Raw genomic sequence first — 25,473 nt, forward strand, 5'->3', positions numbered from 1 at the left:
TAGGTCCATACCATTTCTGTCCTTTATTGTGCCCATCTTTGCATGAAATGTTCCCTTGGTATCTCTAATTTTCTTGAATCAATCTCTAGTCTTCCCCATTCCATTGTTTTCCTGTCTTATCTCTCCTTGCCATTATTTGGAACTCTGCATTCAAATGGGTATCTCTTTCCTTTTCTCCTTTGCCTTTTGCTTCTCTTCTTTTCACAGCTACTTGGAAGGCGTCCTCAGGCAACCATTTTGCTCTTTTGCATTTCTTTTTCTTGGGGATGGTCTTGCTCCCTGTCTCCTGTACAATGTCATGAACCTCTGTCCATAATTCTTCAGGCACTCTATCAGATCTAATCCCTTGAATCTATATTTGTCACTTCCACTGTATAATCATAAAGGATTTGATTTAGGTCATACCTGAATGGTCTAGTGGTTTTCCCTACTTTCTTCAATTTAAGTCTGAATTTGGCAATAAGGAGTTCATGTTCTGAGCCATAGTCAGCTCCCAGTCTTGTTTTTGCTGACTGTATAGACCTTCTCCATCTTTGGCTGCAAAGAATATAATCAGTCTGATTTCAGTATTGACCATCTGGTGATGTAGAGTCTTGTGTTGTTGGAAGAGGGTGAAGAACAGAACATTCTGACTGATTGAACACTGTGCTCAGCACTGAGTTGCCATGTAACACGATATAGATTACACATTTTCAAAGAATTAGGATGTGTGATAACAAAACCAAAATTTATATTAATCAAAATCTTCAAAAAATTATACCAACTTCTAAACCCTAAACTTTTATGATTTGTGAGTTCGTCTCCTACTGCTGTTCTGTTCCTAAGTATCAGTGTATTAGCGATCAGGCATTCTACCTTTCTGCCAGTTTAACTGTTCCTCTCTAGGCTGTCCCTAGCCCTGTGATGTGCCTTTTTTATATAGTCACTTTGTAAGTCTATTTCCTTCAAAGGATTAAAAGTTTCTACATGGCAGGAACATTGTGTTTGTACAGCTTCTAGCTTCTAGCACCCCACACAGCTTCTAGCACATGCTTGGCCCACAGAGAGCATTCAATATACATTCAAAAATATTGTTTTGGCCACACCATGTGGCTTGTAGGATCTTAGCTCCCTGAACAGGGACTGAACCTGGGCTGCTAGCAGTGAGAGCATCGAGCCTCAACCACTGGACTGCGAGGTAACCCCCAAGATAAATTTTTATGTTTCAAACTAGTTCCCCCTAAATAGATAAGGGGTAAAACAAATATTTATAGCAACATCAATGATGCTAAAGCTGAAACTCCAGTACTTTGGCCACCTCATGCGAAGAGTTGACTCATTGATGCTGGGAGGGATTGGGGGCAGGAGGAGAAGGGGACGACAAGAGGATGAGATGGCTGGATGGCATCACTGACTCGATGGACCTGAGTCTGAGTGAACTCCGGGAGCTGGTGATGGACAGGGAGGCCTGGCGTGCCGTGATTCATGGGGTCACAAAGAGTCGGACACAACTGAGCGACTGAACTGAACTGAACAACTATTGTTTCAAGTAAATTAAGCAAAAAACCCAAAACTAAAACAAAAAAACTTAATAGGTATATAATCTTTGATGAGAAATTTACTGAATGCTTTCTTGGTGGTAAATACCATGCTAAGTGCTTAGTTCTCAAAACAATCAATGAAGTAGGTGGTATTTTATTTACAGAGAGAAGACTGACAGATAGGGGTTTTTATCAAGTATTCAAGTATTTGTTGAGCATCTACTTACTGGGCACTGAACTAGCACAGAACAGACTCACTGCCTTCTGTGGAGCCTATTTTCTAGTAGAAGTTGCTAAGATCACATATATGTATCAGTATTCTAGATTTATACTTTATATATAGAGTTTGGACAGTTGAATGTTCATCTCTGAAATGGCCCTATTCTCACTGTTGACAAAAATTTGAGACTCAAGAGCTGAAGTTCAAGCCCTGGTGACTTCTTCAAGGTAAAAGTCACCTTGAAGGTCACTCTACCCTTGTTGACAGCATCCAACCTTGTGAGGATCTGACCTCCTGACTTAAACAGAAAATATTCTCAATAATAATAAAAGGAATTATATGCTGTGAGAGTCCGTTGAACAGCAAGAAGATCAAGCCAATTCTAAAGGAAATCAGTCCTGAATATTCACTGGAACGACTGATGCTGAAGCTCCAACTTTGGCCACCTGATGCAAAGAACTAACTAATTGGAAAAGACACTCACGATGGGAAAGATTGAAGGCAGGAGAAGGGGACGACAGAGGGTAAGATGGTTGGATGGCATCACCAACTTGATGGACAGGAGTTTGAGCAAGCTCCAGGAGTTGGTGATGGACAGGGAAGCCTGGCGTGCTGCAGTCCAGCGGGTTGCAAAGAGTTGGACACAAATGAACTGATACTATGGGATTAAAGAAATAAAAGTTAAAGATATAGCTTTTAAAGCCAGAAATTTAGCTGCCATACAGATTTCAGTTAAGAGTAGTAGAACAGAGAGAAGACTACAGAATGGACTCTGGCCTCTTGGCAGCTCAGAGGGTGGAAAAATCCAGGGGAAGGATAAAAGTACCCAGCATCATCACAATTTCAAAAAGCAAAGCTACAGACCCTGGGCGATTTTGAGTTTTATTTACTTTTTTCTGGAGCTAGACACATACACAGGGAGACAGCTGAAAAATGCAAAGAGGAAAGAGCAGTTTCAGGTCTGAAACATTCAAACATGCACTTCCTGTGAAACATGGAAGCTGCTGGGGGTTGATGGAGGGCTCCTTCTGCCAGGCCACTGCAAAATAATCATTAATCATTGAGGTCTTCGTAACCAATCCCTAGTGGTATGGGGTGTCTTAGGAAAAGTCGCAAAGTTTCACTTTAGTAACACTGAAGTTGAACTTGGAAAGCAGACAGAAGATGCTAGAAAATGAATAAAAGAAGTGGTTTTACAAGCTGCTGAGCGGGCAGAAAACTGCCTTTTTCTCTAGTTTGAAGCAATTTTTCCGACTATCACAATATTATCTAGGAAATTTGAGACAGAGGGCACCAAACTATTTCCAAATGCAGAGAAACTTGCCAACAGCTGACCATGGCTCTCATGGCCCTTGGGATCTACTCAAGTATGCCTAGGGGAGGGAGAAAACACACACGACGCAGCACACAGAGGACCTATTTGACATTAGAAACCTTTTATTGAGACAAGGCCAACAGAGGGCTGGACTATTACAGGGTCAAGGAAGACTGAAGAAACTAATCTGATTTCTTTTTCTTCTGTGGAAGAGTGGGCAGCCCAAATAATGAACAGAAGCCACTCTGAGATTACTATTTATACTTAAGGCAATTTAAAAAATGAGATCTCAGCCAAAAAGCCTATACCTGGCATAAAAAAAAAAAAATAAATTACATCTTTTGGATGGATGGACTAAAAAGGCTAAATTGTCTACTCAAAATCTGTACAGCAGGAACCTGTTTTCAGCAGGTAAGCCTATTTACAAGTAAGATCCTCTTACTCTTGTAACATTGTCCTGTTTTAAGAAAATATATAATACCCATCCTCTGCAGAGTTGGTCTGTAAGGCCTCTGTGACTCCACAGAAGTATAAAACTGTCTCTACTACAGAACTATTTATACAGCAGTGTAAATACATATAAACACACTTGCCCCTCGCCCCATCCTACAAACAGGTTATCTTGAATGAGAAGTTATGGCTCATTCATTTTTATATCTTCAGTGACAATTAATAGGCACTCTCTCTCACTCTTTCTTTATACATGTGTATATAATTATTTTCTTGCATGAATACTAAATGAAAATGATTTTATACCATGACTGTTTACATTTCAAACATTCCCACCATTAGCCATCTCTAAAATAAGAACACCAAAAGCTACCAAGTTTACTGTGGTTTCCACAACATAGTGCTTCTGGACTTTTTAATGTAAACAAATATTCTTAATTTGCAAGTTTTCAGAGAAATGTACAAATTTAGCATTCTCCTTGGAACGGAAGACTTGCTTGGAAGTTACTTCATTCTTTTTCTCTTTTTCAAGAGTGCATCTCGTAGCGCCAGCTGGAAGATAAAGAAAAAATGATGTAAACATCATCTAGAGAAGAAGACCACTGGACCAGTGTATAAAGTGAACCTGTAAATATCCTCAGAAAGTTTCACAGTCCCCAAAAGAAAATAAATGGAATATTAAGTAAAAGATTGTGAAGAATAAACCTAAATATAAAAAGAAGATAACCAAGGCCAATGTGTACCTTTTAAGTTTGTGATGAATATTATTCCATTAATTCCCTAAGCACCCATCACCTTTTGAGTCCTAGAAACTTTAAAGCATTTTGGGGGGGTGGAAGTTGCCTGGCTCTACATCTACATATTCAAACTTTTTGAATTTTATGATTTTAAGTTATTGATTTCTTGCCTTTAACTCAGGTCTGGGTCTTAGTATGTCTGTGTAGACAGGCAGAATAACTGGGACACTTATGGTAGAAAAAAATTAACAAGTTTCTTTCAACCTAAGTTGCATAGCTAAGAAGGTATTTCTGAGTTAGCCATATATGTATTATTTTCATATCTGTAAAGTCAGTTTAATTATAGTATCCGTTCATATTGTTTTATATTGATTCAGTTCAGTTCAGTCAGTCATGTCCAACTCTTTGCGACCCCATGAATTGCACACCAGCACAACAGGCCTCCCTGTCCATCACCAACTCCTGGAGTTCACTCAAACTCATGTCCATCGAGTCGGTGATGCCATCCAACCATCTCATCCTCTGTCATCCCCTTCTCTTCCTGCCCCCAATCCCTCCCAGAATCAGTCTTTTCCAATGAGTCAACTCTTCGCATGAAGTGGCCAAAGTTTTTGAGTTTCAGCCTCAGCATGAGTCCTTCCAATGAACTCCCAGGACTGGTCTCCCTTAGGATGGACTGGTTGGATCTCCTTGCAGTCCAAGGGACTCTGAAGAGTCTTCTCTAATACCACAGTTCAAAAGCATCAATTCTTCGGCACTCAGCTTTCTTCACAGTCCAACTCTCACGTCCATACATGACCAGTGGAAAAACCGCAGCCTTGACTAGATGGACCTTTGTTGGCAAAGTAATGTCTCTGCTTTTGAATATGCTATCTAGGTTGGTCATAACTTTCCTTCCAAGGAGTAAGCGTCTTTTAATTTCATGGCTGCAATCACCATCTGCAGTAAATAAGTTAAAAACTGGAAAGCTGTGGAATAGTCATATATATGGTTAAGAATGATATATTAGCTAATAATATGTCACCAATGCAATGGACATGAACTTGGGCAAACTTCAGGAGATGGTGAGGGACAGAGAAGCCTGGAGTACTGCAGTCCATGGAGTCGTAAAGAGTTGGACACGACTGGGCAACCGAACGACAATCAGCTAATAATGTTGTAACTCAGGTTACATGGATTTAATTCCACTCATTAAACTTTGTGACAAAGCACAGGCCACTCTCACACATATATCAGGCCCCTTCCTCGTTCACACCATCTGAACACACTGCTAGGTCCTCTTCTTTTTCTCTTCTCATGTGCTTTACCTTCCTTCTCTAGTCTCACCTCTTTTTGGAGATGCTCTATAACTGCACCATCCAATACAGTAGCCACTAGCTAAACATGGCTGTTGGGCAACGAAACATGGCTAGTCCAAATATTCCCAACTGAGGCTGTAGCTCAGTTGGTAAAGAATCCACCTTCAGTGCAGGAGACCCTGGTTCGATTCCTGGGTCAGGAAGATCCCCTGAAGAAGTGATAGGCTACCCACTCCAGTATTCATGGGCTTCCCTGATGGCTCAGACAGTAAAGAATCCACCTGCAATGCAGGAGACCTGAGTTTGATCCCTGGGTTGGGAAGATCCCCTGGAGGAGGGCATGCAACCCACTCTAGAATTCTTGCCTGGAGAATCCCCATGGACAGAGAAGCCTGGCAGGCTACAGTCCATGGGGTCACAAAGAGGCAGACACGACTGAGCAACTGAGCACAGCACAGAGCACAAGTGTAAAACACACTGGGTTTCAATTAGCTCAAAAACAAGAATGTAAAATATCTCATTTAATAATTTTCATATTGATTACTCTGCTGGCCTAGAGGGAAGGACAGAATAGAGAAAATTAGGAACCCAGAGTCAAGCTTCATAATGAAGAGACCCTGAAGAAAATATAGGACAAGGAAACAAACACAGAAGTTCTGATCATGGCAAGAAAACCGGAGGAGGAAAAAGCATTCTTGAACCAACGTGTGAGCGTGTCCAGTGAACTCTTAACTTCGTCTTAAAAAATTCTTTAAGACAAATATTTGATACTTCCAGAGGTGCTGATGGGAACAAAGCGGGGCTTCTCTATCATGTGAAAAAAAAGCTGCTAAAAACAGAGAAGTAGGGAAGGGAACACTCCTAGCTAAGTGTAGCAAGATTACAAATATCTCAAAATAAGGCAAGGCTTGCTAACTGCCAACTATTTCCTCAACTGTAAAATCGTACAAAAGGCAGGGAAAGATAAACTAATAGATTTAATCAATTCAACCATGAATTTAAATTGAACTGGGAAAATTCAATTTAAAGTCTTTTAAAATAAGTTAATTTCTGGCTGCACCGGGCCTTCGTCGCTGGTCTTCTCTCGTTGCTGTGAGCAGGACCACTGCCTAGTTGTGGTGCACGGGCTTCTCACCGCGGTGGCTTCTCTTGTTGTGGAGCGCATCGCATAGCACATGGGCTCAGTAGTTGTGGCACACGGGCTTAGCTGCCCCTCAGCAAGTGTGATCTTCCTGGACCAGGGATTGAACCCCCGTCCCCAGCACTGGCAGGTGGATTCTTAACCACTGGACCACCAGGGAAGTCTGAGACTATTTAAAATCTTTAATGGCATCTTTCACTTCAGCTTTCAACAACTTCTATTCAGAATATTGTCATTTTATTACTTATACAATGCTGCTAAACAGTTGCGGAGAAGGCAAGGGCACCCCACTCCAGTACTCTTGCCTGGAAAATCCCGATGGACGGAGGTGCTTGGTAGGCTACAGTCCATGGGGTTGCGAAGAGTCAGACACGACTGAGTGACTTCACTTTCACTTTCATGCATTGGAGAAGGAATGCATGAAGGAAGGCACCCCACTCCAGTATTCTTGCCCGGAGAATCCCAGGGACAGAGGAGCCTGGGGGGCTGCCGTCTATGGGGTCGCACAGAGTCGGACACGACTGATGTGACTTAGCAGCAGCAGCAGCAGCTAAACAGTTGAGAACTAGCAAGTTTAAATAGATAGCGAGGCCTTAAGGGGTACCTTAATTTAGTTCATTCTGACTTGGTTCCCACACAGACGGAGCCCTGCCCTGGAGAGCTGGCTCTCACATTTGGAACCGGGAGGTTCATAACTGGCTTGCAATTTAGGAACGCTGGTTCAGGATGTGGCACTAATTTACTTTACCTGATTTACTTGATTTACTTACCTGATTTCCTAGAGATTCTCCTGGGTACAATTAGATATATACTCTGGTACATGCCCAGTAGACAAGGATATACAAACAAAAATCTGTTTTACTACAATAACAGGACTACTCGCCCAAGACAGAAAATGGATAAAATAAAATGCCAAAGTCCTGTAAGGGCACACAGAGGAAGGACCATGCCAGGGACAGACTGTTTAGTCTGTACTGCTCTCCTGAAGCTGTTTCTAAGACACTGTTGTTGCTTAGTCACTCAGTCTTGTTCCACTCTTTGTGACCCTGTGGACTGTAGTCTGCCAGGCTTCTCTGTTCACGGAATTTCCCAGGCAAGGATACTGGAGTGCGTTGTCATTTCCTTCTGCCGGGGATCTTCTTGACCCAGAGATTGAACATGCGTCTCCTGTGTTGGCAGGCAGGTTCTTTACCACTGAGCCATCTAGGAAGCCCTTTCTGAGATACTACCACACATGATAATGTTTTTTGGAGAAAAGCACCAGGCATATAACAAACACTCAAAAATTATTCTTCAGTTGAGTTTTATATTGTACTTCACGGATGCAACACCAAGAGACTCTTAGCATAGGAATGGACCTTAGCAATCATTTAGCCTAAACTCATTTACACAGGAGAAAAAAAACCAAAAGTCACACAGCTGAATCTCAACCAAGTTAGGTATAGGATTTACATTTCTGACTGCTCTCCATGCTAAGAATACAGCCCATTAATCCTGAGACACACATTACACCAGGTCTTAGAGGGCACAATTCCACTCACACATAGAGAAGTCTCAGAACACCACCACCACTCTGCCTAGTCAAGCTTCAGGTTGAACTCACCTGCTTTTCTCGGAAGGAACGCTTATTTTTTGACCGGACATTATGACTATACCGCATCATCATGAAGTTCTTCTGCTTTTTCTTCTCTTTATTGGTGGAACTGGAAAATGGATTCATTTTCGTTTTCTTCCTCACAAATTCTTTTCGGTCTGTTTTTCCAGCCTATTAGCACACATGCACAAAAAATACCATGGCAGGAGTTAACACATCAACACACACATCTCCTCTGTGGTGGCTCTACTGGAAGTCAAGGATACGAAGGTGGATGGAACCCAGTCCTTGCTCCTTGGTGACAGTTCAGTCCAGGGGAGACATGACTGTGATGCGCTGTAATGCGGCTGGGGAGCACAGTGGAACAAAGGGCGTTCAAGAGGTCAGAGGAGCCTCTGAGAAAGGGAGACCTCATGAGCTGCTCATTGCAGGGTGAAGGCCTTTCTGGTGAGGAAAGGTGGGAAGGGTAGAGCATTTCAGGAAGTAGGAATAGTTTATCCACAGGTGTGGGGAAGAAACAAGGGTTTTCAAACTTGTCTAAAGAGATGTCAGTACCAATGCAACAGAGGGTGACGTAGGGAGTGTTTGGAATGGTGTCTGGAATAAAGGCAGAGAAAATGAAGCTGGGAAGGCAGGCAGGCTCCAACTGTCTCTGCTTTTCTTTAATGACTATAAACATTCCACTGCTTTTCTCATAGCTTTGATAAATGGACTGTGAACTGTGCACCTCCTTTAAACTGGGAAAATGTTATGGTGCCTTTCTGCGCTCCAGTTTGTCTTGGACAGTGGTTACATGGCTGTCAAGTTGCTAAAACTCATCTAACTTCCCATCTATGCCTTCTATTCTATGTTAATTATAGCTTTTCTGTGCCTATACAAGTTTTGAGTCGTATTTCACTTCACTGTATCTGCTGTCTTTAAAGAACCAGGCAATGACATGCCTCACTCACCATTGCAGTTGCTAGTCTTGTCTCCTTGTCAGACTTTGGCTTTTTATGAAGGCGTTCAATGTCCCGAAGAGAAAGTAACTCACCCCTGGGGTAAAGAAAAAAACCATAATATCAGACAAGGAGAGAATTCCTTTTCCTACGACGTTCATAGTCACGTGAGCTGACTGAGGGCCTGGTGCGTGTGCCGTCTTACCTGCACTCCTCATCACTGTCTATTTCAATGTATTTCCTCTTTTGGGCTTTCCCAGGGGCAGCGTCGAGCTCTTTCCTCATTTGGGCCATTCGGATTTTCTGGAAGTCTTCCTGACTTAACACTCGGCTAGTGCTGACGGCTGCCGCTTTGGCCTTCCGCTCCTCCAGGGGCATGCTGTTCAGTTTCTCAGACTTGAGAGAACACAACACAGGCTTAAACGGCCATTAGCCCTACTGAGAGCGTAGCCCCTCAACACTTGGGACAGGAACTTTTAGGACTTACGATCTCTTTCTGTTCTTCATCGGAAGAATGGTGCACGTCAACCCATTCACCATCGGAATCTGCCTCGTCACTGAGACTGGCACTCTCCCAGCCATCTGCATGAAAAAGAGCGTGTCAGCACCCCTGCCTTCTGCTCAGCGCTCATGGTACACTGAGGCAAATCAAGCAAAAGAAAGCTTATATAATGAACCTCAAGTAGGGGCTCACCAAAAGTTGAGCAGTAGTATTGTTAAATAAGTCACATCAATTTAACTAAGACAAAGAATGGAGAATAAGCACTGATTAAGTATCCACCATGAGCCAAAATTTGACAATCTTTCTCTGATCGTCGTGACTCAACAAAAGAGGAGTAGATTCTCAAGTTCATAACCTGCCCCAGGCCAAAAAACAGCTAGAAATGCAGGCTATGCTGAAATTAGGAAAATCACGTATGATTCCAGAGCCTGTGTTCTTTCCACCAAACCAATCATGTCCATTAAAACTGTACCTGTATATTTACAGTGACTGCATATGAGTTATTTAACTTTTCTAAGCACACTTAAATGTTTGAGAAATTAGCTAGAAATAAATCATTCAGGGAACCAAGGCAGAGAATTCTGGTTGTGCAAGAACCTTGTAGACATCTCATTAAAAAGGCATCAGAGTTCCTAATGGAGCTACCACAGAGAGTTTTCAGAGTCAAGGACACCTGCAGCTCTCTCAGTGGACACCCACATTCTGTGACAGTGTCCCAGCTCCTAGGCATGGCACACCACCACTCATGAGAAGGCCCCAACTCCATCTCCAGTCTCACAGCTTTCTGTGCATCGCCTTGTATCCTACATTCTAAAAGTTTCCTAAATCCTTTGCCTGGAAAAGTCTCCACTATTCTACAATTGCTCATTCAGCATTCAAAGTATGACTCATGGCTCACCATTTCCTTGAAGATTTTATTGAAACTCTGAGGCGTACCTGACCTCTCTCCTGCCCTTATACCTGACTGTAATCATAAATCCTGTTAATGCTTTATTAGCTGTGTATGAAAAATTCTCAAAGATAGGAACCAAGTCATTCATCTTTGCTTTGACAGTGGCTGGCTCATAGCTAATGTTTACGAAAGTTTTGTTGAAATAATGAACAAACAGGAAGAAGATAGGACTCTAGTAACCAATGCAATAAATGCTAGCCTTGGAAATCAGAACGGGGTTCCTTGAGCATTCCTCGACAAGTTCAACAAGTATTCTCCTTCAATGGGAGGACTGCTAGAGACTGTAATCCTCGCCTTCAATGGGAGGACTACTAGAGACTGTAATCCTCTCTATTTTTTCTAGGCAATAACAACAACAAAAACCCGTTATCTTTCCCAAGTATCAAACAGCATGCCCTTGATAAGGGGCAGCCAATCTGAAGGACACAAAAAGGCATTTCCTACAGTAGAATGTCAGTTCCCTCAGAGCAGGAACCACGCCCATCAACGCCCATCAATACCTACAATGCCCGCATCAGCAGTCATTACTCAGTTAACTTCAGCTGAATGAATGTCCAAACAGTATAAAGATTTCAAGGTCAATACAGATATAGCAGGAGTGATTCTGTCCTGAATAATGGTGCAAGAAAAACAAACCTTCATCGCCTTCAGCATTTTCTTCTTCGTTTTCAACTTCCAGAATTTCTGCTCCTGGAATGTAATCTTTAGCATCTAGTTCTCCATATTCTTGCACTCTTGCTTCTATGGAGGCTTCTGTAGGTTTACCCTAAAGGAAAGGAATTAGTTTTTTGCTTAGACAGCAAAACATTATTCATGAAAAGGATTCTTTAGGATTATGAATTCAAAAGAATCACAAAAAATGGAAGCAAATGAATGACAAAAACAGTTCACCAATGTCTTGGGTCAAAGTAAATTCCCTCTCAAAACTTTGCCCACTCTTTTCTTGCTTTCTTCTGAACTACCCCAGGAAACTTTGATTCTTAGGTCTTGAGATCTCTGCTTCCGTGACATACATACATCTCATTTCCTCCCACCTCAGTAGAGGTACTATCTGGTTAAGGAATAGCCTGTTCAATGCTGTCATCAGCTACAGATCTGAAAAGGTCTATAAGACTCATTCAGTATCAAAGAGCATATACCAACTATAAAATAGTTAAGGAATAGTATTCAACTTTATTCTGAGTTTAAAGAATAAAACTACATTTATCACTAACACTCTAAATGGAAGCATCAGAAATGTGCTTAGTTGTGCCCGACTCTTTGCAACCCCATCTAGTCCAGCCCTGACGGCCTGACTGTAACCCCCCCAGGCTCTCTCTGTCCGTGGGATTTCCCAGGCAAGAATACTGAAGTAGGCTGCCATTTCCTACTCCAAGCACCAGAAATACTCAAACTCAAATTGGAGGAAATGACTCTCACTTTCTGAGACCAAATCCTTGATCAATACATGTATGCTTCACCTACCCGGAATTTTTTTTGTAACATCTGAGGATTCAGTGTTCGGAAAAGCTGAATCAAAGTTCTAGCAGACATCATCACATCTGGAAAATAACAGCTTTAACTAGAAACTTCAGAGCAAAGAGTCTACTGAGACAAAAATGAGATACTCTATACTCCTTCATCTACTGAGAATAACACAGCACTTACTCTTATCTTTGTGTGTTTTATACTGAGCCAGGTCTTGCAGAAGTTCCTCAGTCATGGCTAAAGGACATCGAGCTGTTATCTCTTTTATAGCATTGATTCTAAAAAAGGAAAAAATGAAATAAAAAAAAACAGCAGTTTCATGTGGTTCGACCTCAGAAGATTTTCTAAAAAGACTAAATCACAAGGAATATAAGGTTGGTTTTATAGCACTGAGGTCTCTGGTGGGATGTGGGAGTGGGCAGCCTCAGAAGGGTTTGTTTCCACGAAGTTTACTGCTATTTCCTCTATTAGAAGAATAAGCAACATTGTCACCTCTAAAATACAGGCATGCTTTGGACATAGTGCCGATCTGGTTCCAGAACAATGCAATAAAGCAAGTCACACGTGTTTTCTGGTTTCCCAGTGTATATAAAAGTTATGTTTCAACTATATTGTAGTTCATAAAACGTGCAACAGCATTATGTCTAAGAAAAAAATGTACATACCCTTAATTAAGGCTTCCCTGGTGGTTCAGATGGTAAAGTATCTGCCTACAATGCGGGAGACCTGGGTTTGATCCCTGGGTCGGGAAGATCCTCTGGAGAAGGAAATGGCAACCCACTCCAGTATTCTTGCCTGGAAAATCCCATGGACAGAGGAACGTGGTAGGCTATAGTCCATGGGGTCACAAAGAGTCGGACACGACTGAGCTACTTCACTTTCACCCTTAATTCAAACATACTTTACTGCTAAAAGTGCTAACCTTCATCTGAGCCTTCAGTGAGGCATAATCTTTACGCTGGTGGATTACCAAAACGTTACACAGAGACATGGAGTGAGCAAATGCTATTGGAAAGATGTCTCCATTAGGCTTGCCCCACACAAAGTTAACACAGACCTTCAGTGTGTAAAGCAAAGGGCAATAAAGGGAGGTGGGCTCGTATATGTTGGCAGCATTTATTTGCCAACTCTAGGGGAAACTGTATTAGGTCAAGTCAAAGTCTTTTTTTTTTTTTTTTAAATTGGAGGATAACTGCTTTACAATGTTTTGTTGGTTTCTACCGTACATCAACACGAATCAGTCATAATTACATATACATCCCCTCCCCTCCCCCATTCCACCCAAAAAGTTAGTTTTTAGGGCTGTTATCTCCCAGCAATGTTTTCCAAGTGAGATAAAAAGCAGCTGTTCAGCATACTGCTTAGTTATCAGGACGGACCGGACTTCCTAAACCAGTGCTCACACTCACTAAGTGTTTTTGTATTAATCAAAAAGGTCACTGAACTGCTTTGGGATTAAAGAATCATTTAATAATGAATCATTTGTTCCAGGGAAGACAGGAATTCAGGGTAGCAGGGAGGGGAAAAATATTTAGATTGCACACAAGCATTCATTTAAAAGAGTAAAAAGCTAGTTAAAAAACAAAATGTTGACTAGAAGGACAGAAATCTTTTCTCTGGCTCAAAATTCTAACCAATAAATTAAAAAATTACCAAGAGAAGAAGAAAAATACTGAGAAGGCGGAAGTCTATTTTAAGTTTTTCTCAGAGGGCACCATTTTAGCTGAAATTTCACATCTTGGTAACGGAAAGCAAAGCCAGCAGGTGAAAACCACAGCCACCGCCTCCAGCCACATTCTACATACCCTACTGTCATGACTTCTCCAGAGTTCTTGTCAGTAACGAAATTGTTGGCCACAGTCATGAGCAATGATTGGATGATCTGAATGGGATGGGAAGAAAGGATATGAGTATTGGTAACATGTCTCCACCTACTTAAACGCTTGACGATGAAGGGATGATACACTATCACAGTGGAAAAACAGCCCTCCACCTTCAGTCTGGGAGGTGGAAGGAGCAAGACTGAGGAAGACAGAGAAGTACTCTACTTTGGGTGTCGCTGTCTTCTTGCCTATTCTGAAACTAAATCTGGCTCTCCTTTAATCACTATATAAATTCACTGATATTCTTGCCTTTTCCAGGATAAAATTTGGCCACTCAACAAAACAAGAATTCTCAACCACTGGTTCAAAACAAACTTTATTTTCTATAGTAAAATGTTTTTATTTCTAAAAGTAAACTTCTCTATATAAGTGTCCTTAAGAGCTAGTGTCTCTTCTACTCAGTTTAAGAAGGTGGGGAGGACAGTAATCTCTGTGGGAAAAGCCACCATGTATACTCAGTGGCACTGCTATGTACTCACTAGATCCTGACAGAAGTAAAGTTTAAGAGTTCTCACCTCTGGGGGTACTAAGTGATGAGACGCTTGTGCGGCAAACAGAAGGATCTTCGTTACTTCTAACAGTGTAAGAGATCAGAAAGGCACGGTCAGTCAGTTTACAGCCCCGTCTCAGGACCACAGCAAACATGGGGAGCACACACACCGGCCTTAGCGCTCCTGCTGAGTACTCTGCCTGGAACACCCAACTCTCGGACGTCTGCATGGCTCACTGCCTTGCTTCCTGCTCAGCTGCTGCCTCATCAAAATGTCTTTCCTGACCACATAATCCAAACAGAACCCACCCTGGCACTTTCTATTCCCCTTACCTGCTTCCTTTTTTCTCAGAATACTTATCTTCACCTGGACATATTATATACAACACTCTGTGGATCTCCTTCTAGGATGTAAGCTCCATGAAGGTAAGAGCAATACTTTATGTTCACTGATGTCTAATGCAGTGCTCACTAGGAATCACTAAATAAATAAAAAAATATAAACATACACATATACATACTCTCTCCCTTTAAAGAAGCAGTATATATAAAGAATCTGCCTGCAATGCAGGGGACCTGGGTTTGATTCCTGGGTCAGGAAGATCCCCTGAAGAAGGAAATGGCAATCTACTCCAGTATTCTTGCCTGGAGAACCCCATGGACAGATGGCTACAGTCCATGGGGTCGCAAGAGTCGGACATGACTTAGCAACTAAACCATACATATATAAAGAACGAGGCCTTTGGCAAACGAAGGGAGGGATCTTGGTCTTTCTTCTTTCTATACCTCATAGGACTGAAGTGAGGATGAAACAAGATGACTACATGTGAATCACTTAGCACAGCATTTGGCTCATGCTAAATGTTCAATAAATGTTTACTTCTTTCCTACTTTGGTTCAAGTTCAAAGGCAAAGACAACCATTACTTTCTTCTTGCTTTTATTTATTTATTTTTCCCCCCAAACTTTAAACTTTTTATTTTGTATTGAGGTATAGCCTATTAACAATGTTGATGTTTTTAATTAAGAATACAAATAAGGGCAATGAAAGGAGTAAGGCAAACCCTCGTATCTATTACCAAGTTACAGTAAATAGTCAAAAGTCTTTTTAAGACTTTTCCATATGAGTATGGTATTACAAACAGCCTTGCTTTGAGAAACCAAATATTTTACAGTCCCCCCCGCCCCCTGCCCCCAGTAACTGTAATTCCAGAACAAAAGACTCTGAATGGTTATTCTAATCCCAAGGCCACGAAAGGAACACAGCAAGCGGAAGTCTTACCTCTTTGGTGAGGCTGTAGAAACCTTTGCACAAAGGGGTAGAAGTTGAAGAGAAAAAGCTGTGGAGAAAAGAATGCACGAACTTAATATATAAACTCTGCTGAGCTGCAGAGTTTCAGTGCTCCACGATGTAATTATATCACCACGCTTAGCTAACTGGGAGTCATTTTTCCCCTCTCAACAGGTATGAGTGATCCAGGATGATTCAATGCACTGTATTAATCAAGGAAAGGAAGGCTATATTCCTATCCTCATTATGTCAAGGCAGAACGTGTACACAGAATAAACCAAGGGAGGAAAGGCAGTCAAAATGCAACCTTCTACTTTTAAATTGGTGTGGCTACAGAAGCAATTTTTTAGTCTTCAAAGGTAACAGTAATTCAAACCTGAATAGCACCTAGTGTAATCTGATCACCAAAAAACCCACAGTCTAGTTTTCTTATTGTGTACCAATCAAACCACACTGGAGAAATTACTCTGAGCTCCACCTAGATGTGGGCTCCAAAATCACTGCAGATGGTAACTGCAGCCATGAAATTAAAAGACGCTTACTCCTTGGAAGCAAAGTTATGATCAACCTAGACAGCATATTGAAAAGCAGAGACATTACTTTGCCAACAAAGGTCCATCTAGCCAAGACTATGATTTTTCCAGTAGTTATGTATGCACGTGAGAGCTGGACTATAAAGAAAGCTGAGTGCTGAAGAATTGATGGTTTTGAACTGTGGTGTTGGAGAAGACTCTTGAGAGTCCCTTGGACAGCAAGGAGATCCAACCAGTCCATCCTAAAGGAGATCAGTCCTGAATATTCACTGGAAGGACTGATGTTGAAGTTGAAACTCATTTGAAAAGACCCTGATGCTGGGAAAGATTGAAGGCAGGAGAAGGGGACGACAGAGGATGAGATGGTTGGATGGCATCACCGACTCAATGGACATGAGCTTGAGTAGACTCTGGGAGTTGGTGATGGACAGGGAGGCCTGGCGTGCTGCAGTCCATGGGGTCATAGAGTTGGACACAACTGAGTGACTGAATTGAACTGAACTACCTAGATGAAAGTGATGAGGATCCAGTTATTAAAGCAACTGTAATCTTTAACTTCAAGAAGAAAAACTTTGGAGATGGCCTAGGCTTTTTCAAAGCTCTCATCATGTGAGAATAAATTTTTTTTCTATTTTAGTCACAGAGCAAAAGTAGGACCAGAAAACGAAATGGCAAGACTTGTGTTTGATATAGAGATGGATGTTTAACTGCAGTCAGTTGTGAAGCTCCAGTTTTCATTTCTATCAAATCAGACTTCAATTACAAATCACATTTGCTTTTCTATTGAGCTCAAATTCAGCTGTGACTTGAAATTACTGCACAAAGGTAACAAGAATTGACTGGATGATCCTGCTTTAGAACTGCATCCCATGGAGGAAAAGCAATTTATTCTTAACATGTTAAATTTTTCTTTTAGAAATGGAATAAGTATATTCGCTCATGTCTACTTTCATTTTTATCTTGGTATTTATCTATACCACATGATATTCAATAAAGAAGCCTGTTTTACTTTTTGTTTTTTGAAGAAAGCAACATATTCAATGACAATCAGATCAGAACTAGTCACAAGAGCAAAATGACAGGAACAACCTCACGGTCATTTCTTCATGGCCTGAATTTTTGGGAATTCCTCCTTTTCTATAAAGGCAGATAGTCTGAGTATGTTTGAAGTTTCCATATGTATATACAATTACATACATTATACCACCAAAGAGTTCTTGCAATCTAATTTAATATTAAATGAATAATCAGAGAATTCAGCTTTGTTAAGTGAGTAAGCCAGAAGTCAGGAAAGCTATGAAGGGGTAAATGGTGAAACATAGTAACAGTTGATAAAAATATGTGGGCTGTGTTGGCTCAGAAAAAAGTATAAGTGAAACAAAGGTAAATAAAAGGAAGTAAAAAAAAAAAAAGAACAAAACAGTCTGTCTATAAACTGAATACATGTACAATTCAACGTTCATACTTACTGATAAGGAAAAGTGACAAAAACAGCTGTTTTCTAGTGAAAGATTTTATCCTTTTGTAAACTATATGGGTTGAAATGGTATGCGAGGATAAAATTAAGCCACTGCTCTACCTTAGTCAAAGGTGTCCTCTTACCAAGAATAATTCTACTTCCAATATTCATCAAGAGAAACACAATGCAATTCAAACCTCGTGAATTCCCACCAATCTGGAGATGAGGTTCATGAGCATCATCTTCACTTCAAATCTCTCCTTGGAGCTCTCCAGCTGCTTCAGTAGCTTTTCTGCAAAATCTGGAAAGAAGAAAATAATCAGAGATGTATACTGTGGGCCCATGGTCTGCACACTATTATTCAACAAGTGTAGAGAAAAGCGGTGGTTTGATTGTTGACTCTAGTGTGACTGTGCCTGAAGTCACTGCAGAACCAGGATGGCGAAAACTGACAGGACAGGTGGACAGACTTACACAGAAGCAAATACACCTTTGATGGTGCCCAAAGTTAAGTCTTAAGGATTCCCAAGATTTTCAGCATCAACATCGAGTGACTGTTTGACAAACACTCTAAGACCGTGCTTCTTAAAGTGTGGTCTGCAGACCACCCGCAGCTGTCCACCGTGTAGCTTATTACAAATACTGAAACGCAGGACCTACCCCCAGACCTACTGAAAATCAGAATCTGTACTTTAATAGGATCCCACAGTGGTCTGTATATGCTTTAAAGTTTGAGGAACACTGACCGAGAGGAAGGGTCAGTAAACTGGAGTACAGAAAGCATTTAAAAGCCCCATTGCCAGGGGAGGGATAGATTCAGAGTTTGGGATTGACATGTAAAACACACCGCTATGTTTAAAATAGATAACCAACAGGGATCTACCCTAAAACAAACAAACAAAACAACAACCCCATTGCCCAATCATACCCCATATTAACTAATCAGTCTCTGGGAATAACAGGACCTAAGTACCACTATAGTTTCATAAAATTCCCCAACTGATTCCACATGCAATCTAGTTTGAGAACTAGTGTTCTAAAACAGGTTTCCCAAATTTTAGGTTTCCACCCGCCAGTTTTAAAACAAAACAAAAAAAAACGGGAATAACAAGAGATTGTTAATTTTTCATTTGGTCAAGTAGAATGTCCTACTATTACTGCATTATGAAAGACATGAACTGCAAAGAGAGCCGTTCCCCACATTTTTCTTATTTTGCTGTGGGCTGGGAATCACTGCTTTAGAACATAATTCTCTAGGCCACAACCAACAGGCAACAATTCAGCATTTATTGTCTATTAAGTGCCAGGGATTTTATATTCTCTGATAACCTGGAAGTTGGGAAGCTAAACAGGCAGATAAAGCCAACAAGGAACTTGGGAGGTCATAATTATAGTACCTTGGGGATCATGAATCAAGTGAATAGCTGAAAAGTTAAACACCTCTGGTTTTTTCTTCTTTTTATGTTTCTGAAAGAAAGGGAGAGGAAAATATTTACATTCTGAATTATAGTGAAGAGGCCCTAGGCTGTTATCAAGTCTATCCCACTATTTAAAAAGAAAAAAAAAAAATCTTTGTTCCAAAAACCTTTCTTTCAACTGGAAGAACTAAAGGTGCTTTAAGTCTTCTAAGAGTCAGCTTGGGAATGTTCCATCTATTAGCACCTGTGAGATTTATAGGGATTTGGAAATATAAACATTAAAAAACAAACTAGGGGCAAATTAATGACTTCAAATAATCACTACAAAATATAAGATTTACTTCATTTGTGTTCTCTTCTGAGAAGACATGATCAAAACAAATAAAAATGAATTTAATCAAATTAATTTATTCAAGTCACAGACTTTGCTAGAGCTGAGAACAATTATTCATCTAAAAAATCAGGGCTTAAAAATTCATCACACATTTCTAAGTCTTTAACAAAAATGCTACTTTATTTCAAATGCCTAAAAGCTTTTCCTAAAGACCACATATTCTGCGTTTTAATGAATCCCATCTCCTTTCCTAGGTATGAGTCTCACCGTGAGGACTTTCATAGCCTTTTCCAACTTTTTCTTGTTTTTAGAGCTTTTCTTCCCGGTGGCATACTGCACAAGCAGGTCTCTTGCTGTTGGTCCTTCATCCTGAAGAAAAAACTACTTTGTAAAACCATCAACAAGGAAAATCTGCATAAGAGCAGAGAATAACCCTTTCAGTCACTTCTTTGTATTTGTACTCTTTGCATGAAGCTATTAAAAATAAACACAACTTTAAAAATTCAATAAAATATTTGCCCATCTATAGAAACAGGCACATATGAAGATTTCCACTACAGCACTAACCTGTTTTTCTGCTTTGAGTTTTCATTGAAGTATAATATATAGACAGAAGGCAAGTATGTTTTTATTTGAAGGAAAAAAACAAACCTGGAAACAAGTCTTTATCAATAGGGAAATGTTTAATCTACACTACGTTCATTTCATATTCTGAAACGTTATGTGGAGGTTAAAATACTGAGATAGATCTCTATGTACAAGTAGAAGACTATCCAAAGGCACTGATACATCTATCAATCTATATATATGTCATCACAAAGAAAACACAGTGCAAAATAAAATATATTGTTTATATGTATTTTAAAAACAGACTACACACATAAGACAATATGTATATGTGTCCACATACATATGCATGAGAAACGAAATGGTTATCTATGAAAACGGAGGTGAGAAAGAAGTAAGAAAGGATTGAGAAAACTTTTATTTTATTATATCTATAATATCTGAAATTTTTTACAGTAGGAACGTATTGTTCATACATTATTTAATAAAATAATAACAAAACAAATTAGAAGATGTTATTTCATATTCCAGTATTATTACCAAAATGCAAAAATGAGAAGGGACATTTTTTTAGAATTTCTTTTTCATCTTAATAAAAGTATTTTTAACGAAGAAAATTTCATGACATCATAAATCCTGATTCTTCCTTTTAAAGATGCTATACCACAGAATTCTCCCACTCCAGTACTCTTGCCTGGAGACTTCCGTGGACAGAGGACCCTGGTGGGCTGCTGTCCATGGGGTTGCACAGAGTCGAACACGACTGAAGCGATTTAGCATGCATGCATGCGTTGGAGAAGGAAATGGCAACCCACTCCAGTATTCTTGCCTGGAGAATCCCAGGGACAGAGGAGCCTGTGGGCTGCCTCTTATGGAGTCGGACATGACTGAAGCGACTTAGCAGCATACCGCCCAGGGCTTCCCAGGTAGCACTAATGGTAAAGAACCTGCTTGCCAATGCAGGAGATATAAGAGATGCGAGCTGGATCCCTGCATTGGGAAGATCCACTGATGGAGGGCATGGCAACCCACTCCAGTATTCTTGCCTGGAGAATCCCATGGACAGAGGAGCCTGGCAGGCTATAGTCTTTAGGGTCACAGAGTCGGACATGACTGAAGAGACTTAGAACACACACACACATACAACTTCCTTTCTCCACTCTATAAACTTCCATGATATTTAACCTCAAAAATATATTGGCAGTAATTTTTAGATTTAATTATTAGTAAAATAATAAAATAAAATAATAAAATAAAATAGTAAAATTAGTAATTTTCTAGATTTAAACAGTGAGATATAGGTATAGCTCTAGAAAGAACAAGACTGAATGAATCTAAGTTTTATTAGTTATTTAACTAATCTTACTGAATGGGACAAAATCTAAATAGAACAAAATCTCAGCATGGCAGAACTCAATAAAGGATAAAGGTAGCATAGAAATTTCTAACTTTAACAATCTACTCTGAGAACAATAATAAAATCTGATTAACTGTGAAGTTCAAAAGTATCTGTGGGTTTTAAACTAACCTCGGACTCTGAGTCACTGTCTTGTTTCTCCTCTTCATCTTTCCCAAGGAAGAATGTCAAAGCAGCAACTAATATCTAAAGACGAGTTCAGACAAAGTCAATTACTCATCCCAGCTTACAACAAAGAATAAATACTTCTGTCTATATTTTATACATGCATATGAACTAGGATCTGAAGGGGAAAAAAAAAGAAAAGAGTGGTAGGATTTGGGCTCATCTTTCTTAGCCAGGTTCTACAGAGTTGTTATCCTTCAAGCAGCAAGTTAAGAATTTCTACATCCCCCATAAGAAAAGTGACATTATAGCCCTTCTAACAGAAAGTCAAACATGGCCTTAAATTTCTCTCAGCTTTGTCCAAGCCCAGTCAAGAATTATAGGGGAAAACATAAAATAAATGCTAAGGCTATTGTTTAATAGACAGCATTTTAAAAACTTTAATTTTGGTTGACTGTTCTAGAGCACAGATAAACCAGGGCAGCAGCCCAAGCACAGTCTGGACAGTGTGTCTGCACACCAGCGCTTCCTTGCACACCCACTCCTCTCCTTCACCTTTCAGCCAGAAAAGCGACTACCCGCCTATGGCGCCTTCACACAGCCCTGCAGGAGCTCACCTTGGTGACCTTAGAGAAACAGGCCGTTGTGATCACATTGACAGTTTTGGCATCGTTCCTGGGGGAAGACAGTTGAGTGTTTTAAAGTAAATTTTCATTCTACTGTACTTGACAGCATAGACAATGGTACAAAATAAATAATAAATACTTCTGACACATTAAAATTTATAGTTTGTACTATTTCAAAAAGTCATGGGTTGCTAAATAGCCAACTGCAGGTGAACATTTCTAGCTCAGTTCAATTCTAGCCCAGTTGTGTGTCAGAAAGCTATGCAGACATTAAAAAGTGGCTTTTTTGAAGGATTTTAAATGACATATAAACCCTATTCAAGATAAACTGGGGGGATAAATAAGAAAAACTACAATACAACAAATTCCAACCATATTTCAACATTCATATTAAAGACAAGAGGAAATATCATATTAACTGTGATCATCTCCTTGTGACACTATGGACCTTAGCCCACCAAGCTCTTCTGTCCATTGAATTTCCCAAGCAAGAATACTGGAATGGGTTGCCATTTCCTTTTCCAGGGGATCTTCCCAACCGAAGGATCGAACCCGTGTCTCTTTGTCTCCGGCACTGGCAGGTGGGGGTTCTTTATACTAGCGCCACATGGAAAGCATATAGGTGGTAGGACTACCGATGAATTAAAAAAACAAAAACCCCCCAAACCCCAGCTTTCCAGCTTTTCCGCTGCAACAAATATTACTTTTATACTTTTAAAAAAATTAGTAAATAAGAAAAGCAAAAGACATGAATTGGGGGCACTGTACCAACAAGCTGAAGTTTATAAGACATGATAATTGAAGTATAGAGGATAAATCGACTTGAAAATCTTCACAGAGTCAGACTAGGAAGAGCCTAGACTTCAGAGTTAGACAGATAAGGGTTTGAATTTCAACTCTACCTTTTATTAGCTACTACACTTAAGCTTGTGAACCTACAGGTCTCATTACTTGTAAGATGGGAATAATCCCAGATAAGCTACATTACACTGTTCTGCAGGTTAAACAGGGTAAAGCATAGTGCAGGTGCTCAAGAAATGGTAGCCAGTGTTATTATTAGTCATCTGGATTGCCTCTGTATTTTTACTTCCAACTTAATCTGTATCAGTGATATATTAAAGAGCTCAAAATCAAGAAATATATTTGTGTATATGTTCTGTGGTAATTACAGATGTATACAAGCCTATTTGTCAAGAGATAAATACATATATATTACCAGATGTTTCTTCTGTAGAGTTCAATCATGACATCCAAAGATATTTTGGCTGCAGTTGCATTGCTATCTCTTAACATGGTATACATGAAATTCTGCAATACCTGAAGGAAAAGTGGAGAAAGAAGGCTTAATATATTGCACAATACTGCTGCTGCTGCTAAGTCGCTTCAGTCGTGTCCGACTCTGTGCGACCCCATGGACTGCAGCCTACCAGGCTTTTCCATCCATGGGATTCTACAGGCAAGAACACTGGAGTGGGTTGCCATTTCCTTCTCCACAATACTGCAGTACAACGCTGCAAACATGGAAAACAAAAGGGTACTTACTATATTCACTTTATTGTTCTTATGTTTTGCATTTATATTCTTGATATCAGTCACAATATGAGTGTATAAAGTCTGTGGAAAAGAAACAAAAACATGCACATTAACTGACATTTCTAATCTCACTTTATTTGGAGAGAAATACAAATGTACAAGAGGGTTTAGCTTACCCGTTTTTCATTCTATCACAAAAGAGACCAAAACCAAACAAAACAAAAAAAGCAGCTAAAGGAAAGTTACCCTCAAAAGGTTAAATATAGAGTTACATGACCAACAAATCCATTCCTGGTTAAATTCCCAAGAGATATGAAAATATATTTCCAATGTTCACACAAATATTCACAGTAGCATTATTCCTAATAGCCAGAAAGTGAAAACTAAATGTTCATTAACTGATAAGTAAATAAACAGAAAGTGGTATAACCAGACAATGAAACACTGTTTGGCAACAAAAAGGAATGAGGTGCTGACTCAAGCTACTTGAGTACAAAGTACTCAAAGTGCATGCAGGTACTTTGAAACATGCTAAGTGAAAGAAGCCAGTCACAAAAGCGCACATTATATGATTCCATTTATAAGAAACATGCAGGGTAGGCAAATCTATAGAGACCAAAAGTACACTGCTGGTTGCCTAGGGCTGGGATAGATGGGAGGATAGATGGGAGGATGGGAATGGTTGCTAATGGGAATGAGGTTTCTTTTAAGGAGGCTATGATGTTCCAAAATTGACTGTGGTGATGGTTGCAAAACTCTGTGAATGGACTAAACACCAATGAATTGTACACTTTAAATGGATGAACTGTATGTGAATTATATAATTATCTCAATAAAATCGTTATTTTTTTTTTAACGGGCAAGTTACTCCCCTCAGTTCAGTCGCTCAGTCGTGTCAGACTCTTTGCGACCCCATGAATCACAGCACGCCAGGCCTCTCTGTCCATCACCAACTCCCAGAGTTCACCCAAACTCATGTACATCGAGTCAGTGATGCCATCCAGCCATCTCATCCTCTGTCGTCCCCTTCTCCTCCTGCCCCCAATCCCTCCCAGCATCAGAGTCTTTTCCAATGAGTCAACTCTTCGCATGAGGTAGCCAAAGTATTGGAGTTTCAGCTTCAGCATCGTCCTTCCAATGAACACCCAGGACTGGCCTCCTTTAGGATGGACTGGTTGGATCTCCTTGCAGTCCAAGGGACTCTCAAGAGTCTTCTCTAACACCACAGTTCAAAAGCATCAATTCTTTGGCGCTCAGCTTTCTTCACAGTCCAACTCTCACATCCGTACATGACCACTGGAAAAACCATAGACTTGACTAGAAGGGCCTTTGTTGGCAAAGTAATGTCTCTGCTTTTGAATGTGCTATTTAGGTTGGTCATAACTTTCCTTCCAAGGAGTAAGTGTCTTTAATTTCATGACTGCAATCACCATCTGCAGTGATTTTGGAGTCCCCCAAAATAAAGTTACTCCCCTAAACGCATGCAAATATTGGTACCTAAAATATGTTCTACTTTTATTCCACAAGTTAGATCAAGAAGTATAACTGCTAAAATCAAATGAATACAGTCTCTTAACACTCTGAAAAACAATTTAAGTTAATGAATGTAAACTTTAGTTTCTCTTTCTGAAAATTCTTTCACAAACCTTCAGCTTCTGGTCTTACTTATATAAAAAGTCATATA

The 25,473-nt window shown here is 40.2% G+C and overlaps 1 protein-coding gene across 2 annotated transcripts in view; it reads right to left on the bottom strand.

Moving 5' to 3' along the window:
- Positions 1 to 3,157: 3,157 nt before the first annotated feature.
- The window catches only part of SDAD1 (SDA1 domain containing 1), a 30,701-nt gene continuing 8,385 nt past the window's right edge, over positions 3,158 to 25,473 (bottom strand). The window contains exons 5-22 of one of the 2 annotated variants that reach the window (XM_027544778.1): positions 23,799 to 23,870; positions 23,473 to 23,573; positions 22,248 to 22,305; positions 21,637 to 21,711; positions 19,809 to 19,910; positions 19,187 to 19,256; positions 17,987 to 18,090; positions 15,789 to 15,846; positions 14,533 to 14,591; positions 13,940 to 14,016; positions 12,315 to 12,412; positions 12,132 to 12,208; positions 11,304 to 11,433; positions 9,701 to 9,795; positions 9,419 to 9,609; positions 9,226 to 9,310; positions 8,285 to 8,446; positions 3,158 to 4,057 (exon numbers count right to left, since the gene is read on the bottom strand). In XM_027544778.1, the coding sequence (XP_027400579.1) occupies positions 4,010 to 4,057; positions 8,285 to 8,446; positions 9,226 to 9,310; positions 9,419 to 9,609; positions 9,701 to 9,795; positions 11,304 to 11,433; positions 12,132 to 12,208; positions 12,315 to 12,412; positions 13,940 to 14,016; positions 14,533 to 14,591; positions 15,789 to 15,846; positions 17,987 to 18,090; positions 19,187 to 19,256; positions 19,809 to 19,910; positions 21,637 to 21,711; positions 22,248 to 22,305; positions 23,473 to 23,573; positions 23,799 to 23,870 (1,662 nt within the window). In that variant the 3' untranslated portion in view covers positions 3,158 to 4,009. Of the gene's footprint in view, positions 4,058 to 8,284; positions 8,447 to 9,225; positions 9,311 to 9,418; positions 9,610 to 9,700; positions 9,796 to 11,303; positions 11,434 to 12,131; positions 12,209 to 12,314; positions 12,413 to 13,939; positions 14,017 to 14,532; positions 14,592 to 15,788; positions 15,847 to 17,986; positions 18,091 to 19,186; positions 19,257 to 19,808; positions 19,911 to 21,636; positions 21,712 to 22,247; positions 22,306 to 23,472; positions 23,574 to 23,798; positions 25,086 to 25,473 lie in introns of both variants that reach the window. The other variant, XM_027544779.1, reaches the window with a different exon arrangement.

Source organism: Bos indicus x Bos taurus, chromosome 6 (genome assembly GCF_003369695.1).
Source record: "Bos indicus x Bos taurus breed Angus x Brahman F1 hybrid chromosome 6, Bos_hybrid_MaternalHap_v2.0, whole genome shotgun sequence".
NCBI lineage: Eukaryota > Metazoa > Chordata > Mammalia > Artiodactyla > Bovidae > Bos > Bos indicus x Bos taurus.